Source organism: Asparagus officinalis, chromosome 6 (genome assembly GCF_001876935.1).
Source record: "Asparagus officinalis chromosome 6, Aspof.V1, whole genome shotgun sequence".
NCBI classification, from domain to species: domain Eukaryota; kingdom Viridiplantae; phylum Streptophyta; class Magnoliopsida; order Asparagales; family Asparagaceae; genus Asparagus; species Asparagus officinalis.
This window is the reverse complement of record NC_033799.1, coordinates 972,829-977,736: the sequence shown is the minus strand read 5'-3', so window position 1 is coordinate 977,736 and position 4,908 is coordinate 972,829. Positions and strand designations below refer to the sequence as shown.

The following is a 4,908-nucleotide window of genomic DNA, read 5'->3' as shown; positions in this document are numbered from 1 at the left end:
GTATGGTGTCTTCCACACCCTGGTGTGGCAGAATCTGTCCTGTTTACCATGGGTGTGGTGTGTGCCACACCAGGGTGTGGCAGACTCGCTTTTAGAATCCTAATCTATTTGGGATTGTGTTTTGTTATAAATAGAATCACGTTTTTTAGGGTTTCTTAAGGAGAGAAAAGGAGAGAATTAGCATTGTTTTGAGCACTTTGAGAGGAAGATATTGTGAGGGAGTTAAGAGCTTTGGTTAGGGTTATATTTGAGTGATTTTGTGGGTTGTAACCCGTTGTATTTCTCCTCCATATAGTGAAATCTCCCCATCCTCTCCCCATGGACATAGGCAATTGTCGAACCACATAAATTCTTGTGTTTGTGTGTGATTTTGGTCGTTATTTTGTGAATTGCACTCGTGTTTGGTTTTGGTTTTCATATCTCATCGCTCACCGACTCGTTTGGTTGTCGAGCAAGCTTCCGCACGGCGCGCAACAAGTACATCATCAGTTGACGCGCCAAAGGCGAGGTTCGAAGGGTCATCACTGTAATAAACCCTAGCCCTAATTTTAGCATTTCCCTCAATTTGAACCCTAAACTGATGGAATCACAGAGCAGAGAAGCGAGAATTAACCATGCCCAAGTTGGTAATTTCTATTGCTTTTCCCCTTTTGTTCAAAATTCTGCGTGCAATTCAATCAATTTTGACCTAGGGTAATTGCAATTTCCCATTTTTGCAAGACCTTTTTTGTTGAACTTTTGTATAGGTTGCTGTTAAACTTTGTATTTATTGTCGAAAGAAATTCCCCTAATTTCCTAAGAAAAATCCCAAATTTAAGCTCTTTCTTTCTTTGATTACGAAATTGATGGAGCAGAGACGCCAGAATCACAATCCCAAAAGCTCTAATTTTTATTTATTTTCCCCCTTTTCAAGATTTTTCCTGTAACTCGATCAATTTTGAGCTCGGGTAGTTGGAATTTCCCTGTGTCACCAAGAGTTGTTTTTTTGAAGGCTACATAGCACTTTAAATAAGGACAGGTTTCATTTGATGACCAAATACAGAAATTTTAACTAGTACACGCGTAATGTACTCTTACTTCTTTATTCAACAATCGCATAATGGTGTTGTTCTATGAGGAAGAGATGGCTTCCTTACTCAAATAATACAATGGTGGGATGCTCTGCTCATTCCTGAAAAAGTTCATAGGATCGACCCTCCCCTTCACAATAGCTAGCTTCTCAAAATTACCCTTGAAATACCTCTCCCCCCACTGCCGAGCTTCAAAATAGCTCGGCATCAGCCCTTCGGTCCTCCCCAAATCGATATCTTTGTAGTTGTAGTATGCTGTCCGCGGATTGCTTGAAACATATGGAGTCATAAAATCATACACTTTCCTCATTGAATCCAAATGTCTCTCGCTCACCTGTTCCTCTGCCCCGGGCCAGGGCGTGTAATACTCAATGATGTATAAGTTTCCTTTCCTGTGAGGGAACGCAATTGTCGATTCTGGGATCATGTCCATTATTCCTCCGAACGGTGACATTATCAGCAATATAATGATGTTGTCCTCTTTGAGGTTTCTAAGAGCCCTCAATATCTCTCCCCATTGTTTCTCAGTGATCGGGTTTGTCACAAAGTCCGATTTTACCTTGCATGAACTGATGTACACTGGTGTCCTGTTCAGTAATGCTTCGATCCCTTCACCTGACATACCGTTCAAGAAGAGGGCAGATTCTAACCAGTTCATCTCTGTGAAGTCCTCAGCCTGAAGGCCAAGCTCAGGGAAGCTCGTGTCTATTGCAGAGACGAACTGGCTTTTGTTTCCAAGGAAGAGGGAGACGAACTGAACTTGAATGTTCACATTCCATATGGACTCTCTGTCGATTACGAGTTGCACATTGGCTCGGAGAAAGATATTCTCATCCAATTTAGGTGCAATGTCTTGCCACCTGGTCGATCATGTTGACAATTGCTTGTGTCAATTTAGCCTAAACATAATTAACTTCTGGGGGATCAAATTTGAACTTACCTTGTAACAAGATTAGTCGCATTCTGCCTTAAATTCCTGTAAACACTGAATGCAGTAACAACAGGAGGAACTTCAACCAGTTGAAGTTTGTAAGCCAAAACGATACCGAAACTGGCTGCTCCTCCGCCCCTTATGGCCCAAAACAGATCCTCCCCCATCGTCTGCCTGTCCAAAACCACTCCACTGGTGCCCAAAATCTTGGCATCGATAACATTATCAGCAGCAGTACCAAATTTTCTCATCATTGCGCTTAATCCACCACCACTTAAGTGCCCACCGACCCCAACAGTTGGACATAGTCCTGCAGGAAAACCTAGAGTACCATTACTCTTGGTGAACACGTTATAGTAGACCTCGCCAAGAGTTGCTCCAGCTTGAACCCAAGCTGTTCGAGTCTTGGCGTCGACATCGATGCTTCTGTAGTGTGCAAGATCAACGACCACCAACGGCCGTTTTTTGTCGTCGGATACATATGACATGCCCTCATAGTCATGACCACCGCTCCTTGCGCGTAGCTGTAGGCCATTGTCGTCGGATACATATGACATGCCCTCATAGTCATGACCACCGCTCCTTGCGCGTAGCTGTAGGCCACACATGTACGCACATCTGATTGTTATGTTCATAGTCATGACCACCGCTCCTTGCGCGTAGCTGTAGGCCACACATGTACGCACATCTGATTGTTATGTTCACGTCGGATGTAGACTCTGCTGTGACAATTATTGAGGGCTTTTGATTGGTTTTGGAGACTAAGAAGCGCAAGTTTTGAGCAGAGGATTGGAGTAGGGATTCGTAGGAGGTGGAGTTTGAAGTGTAGATGAGGTCTGGAGAGATGCGTTGTAGAAAGCAATCGATGAAGGATCTGAAGGGAGCAGGGTAAGAGGATTGCGCAAAAGATGAAGATGATAAGAAGAGAAAGGAGAGGATGGTGAGGATTGTCGAGGTTGATATCGCCATTTTGCTTGATAAGGGGTTTGTTTGATTGTGTTATGGAGATTTGTACCGTGGGTTTATATAGAGATGATGAGAGTTCAACAGTTTAACTTAATTCATACAAGTCACACGGCTCTAGTTACTTGCTTACCCTTCCATCCCACATCAGTTCAACAACTATCATAAATTTAATATTCACTGTCACTCTTGTTCTTGTCACAACAGTTCAAACTTTTGTTCTTGCCAGATAAACCCCAGCAGCAGGTCATCTGCCTGGTACGAAATTGACTTTGGATTGTCTTCTGAAAGAAGAACAGCCAAATGCAGAGGCAGGTTACTTATACTTGCCAGTACATTTTCTTGTCACAGCAACTCAACGACTGATTAATAAGTTAATATTCTCTCTTGTATTCTGAAAGAAGACAGCAGCACCAGCGAAATGCAGAGGCAGGTTACTTATACTTGCCAGCCAGAGATATCGATAATTTTCTTGGTATATTTTGCTTCCTATGGTTAAGTTGTCACGGTACCTTGAATTTACTATATATCACAAAGGATTTTTTTTGTAAGGTTACGGGTTGTTTAAGTTGTCACGGTAACTTGCATTTCTTCAAAAGTAGCTAAACGAGATGTACTAGTTAATGTTAATTAGTTCTGTAAAGCACATGTTCAGCAACAACAACAAAAAATTAGAAATTGTCAAGTTGTTATCACTTCTACTAATTAGATTGCGGTATTAAGGCAGGACACTCCAACTAGCGCACTGAGGCATTTAGGCCTAAATCTCGTAAGATAATTGTAGGAAAAGAATTTCATAAGTTGAAGATTATTAGGTAAAGCTTGGGCCATGGAGTTGAATAGGCGTGAAACAAGGCGAAGAAATCTCAGCAGGGTTTGGTGCGATATTGGATCCTCTTAGTCTTGAAAGAAAGGGATACCTACACTAATGCAAACACATTGGATCAATCTCATGGTAAAAGTCTTTGGTTAAGTAAGTCAGATGTTAGCGGGCTAGTTTCTTTTTTCTTTTTTCCTTTTTTTTCTTTCAAGGGATAGTGTTGCGATTGTTAGATCTAAAACTGAGATCTAATCCATAAAACCATGATTAATTCAAAGAGAAGAAACAACAACAATGAGAGCGGAAGCTTATACCTGAATCCGTAACTTAAATCTGAGTTAGGGTTTTGATGATCTTCTAATCTTAGGGTTTCTCCCTTATGACTCTATTTAGATGGGGATAAGAGAATGAGAGTGGCTCACCCTAGATTAGGGATCATAACCCCATATATATAGGCGTTGTACATTTGTAATTTGACCCCTCATCAAATTACAATTACAACCTGGTATCTGCAAATATAACTTCATGATTAATTTAAATACCCATTAACCCAAATTGATTGATCACTTTAAGTGGGTTATCCTTAAAGATAGCAATACACATTGATTAATCATATGTGCCCACAAATAGATTTAATTAGATTTAAATCCAATAATCTCCCACTTTGGCACCATATGATTTCTTAAATTGTGTATACCCTTATGAGCTCAAAATTGCTATCACTGAAAAGGTATTTCCGAACAATCTCGTTCATTGACTATATCAATATAGGATCAAAGCGGCCTTCGTCACATTTATCATAACTCGACCCATCAATTGTCACATATACCAATACAATCAAACGACATAGATCAATCATGAATGTGCAGCATGAAAATTACATGTGATCAGTACATGTCTATTTTTAACTGGTCCTACCTTAGACTTTAGTGAGGTCAACCTCAGTATTATGGAACAGAGTGTATGAACTGAAAAACTTTATTCTGATCAGACAATATAACCTAATATAAAACACCACAATCACAAACTCCTACTAAATCATGGTATCCTCAAATAATACCACACCCATATGAGCAGTGTGCTCATGAAAGACCTTAGGTGGCAATCCTTTAGTAAGAGGATCA

At 40.6% G+C, this 4,908-nt stretch overlaps 1 protein-coding gene across 1 annotated transcript; it reads right to left on the bottom strand.

The window, feature by feature from the left end:
• On the bottom strand, window positions 956–2,979 carry LOC109844973 (berberine bridge enzyme-like 22). The gene is made up of 3 exons (XM_020414159.1): window positions 2,646–2,979; window positions 2,011–2,506; window positions 956–1,930 (listed from the first exon to the last, which is right to left on the bottom strand). Exons 1-3 carry the CDS (start codon window positions 2,968–2,970, stop codon window positions 1,111–1,113), a joined length of 1,641 nt encoding a protein of 546 aa, XP_020269748.1. The 5' UTR covers window positions 2,971–2,979; the 3' UTR covers window positions 956–1,110.

Coding starts and splice junctions, on each gene's coding strand:
- LOC109844973 (XM_020414159.1), bottom strand. CDS start 2,970: ATGGCGATATCAACCTCGACAATCCTCACCATCCTCTCCTTTCTCTTC. Junction 2,507..2,645: donor GCTACGCGCAAGGAGCGGTG/GTCATGACTATG, acceptor CAAGGAGCGGTG/GTCATGACTATGAGGGCATG. Junction 1,931..2,010: donor GCGACTAATCTTGTTACAAG/GTAAGTTCAAAT, acceptor ATGATCGACCAG/GTGGCAAGACATTGCACCTA.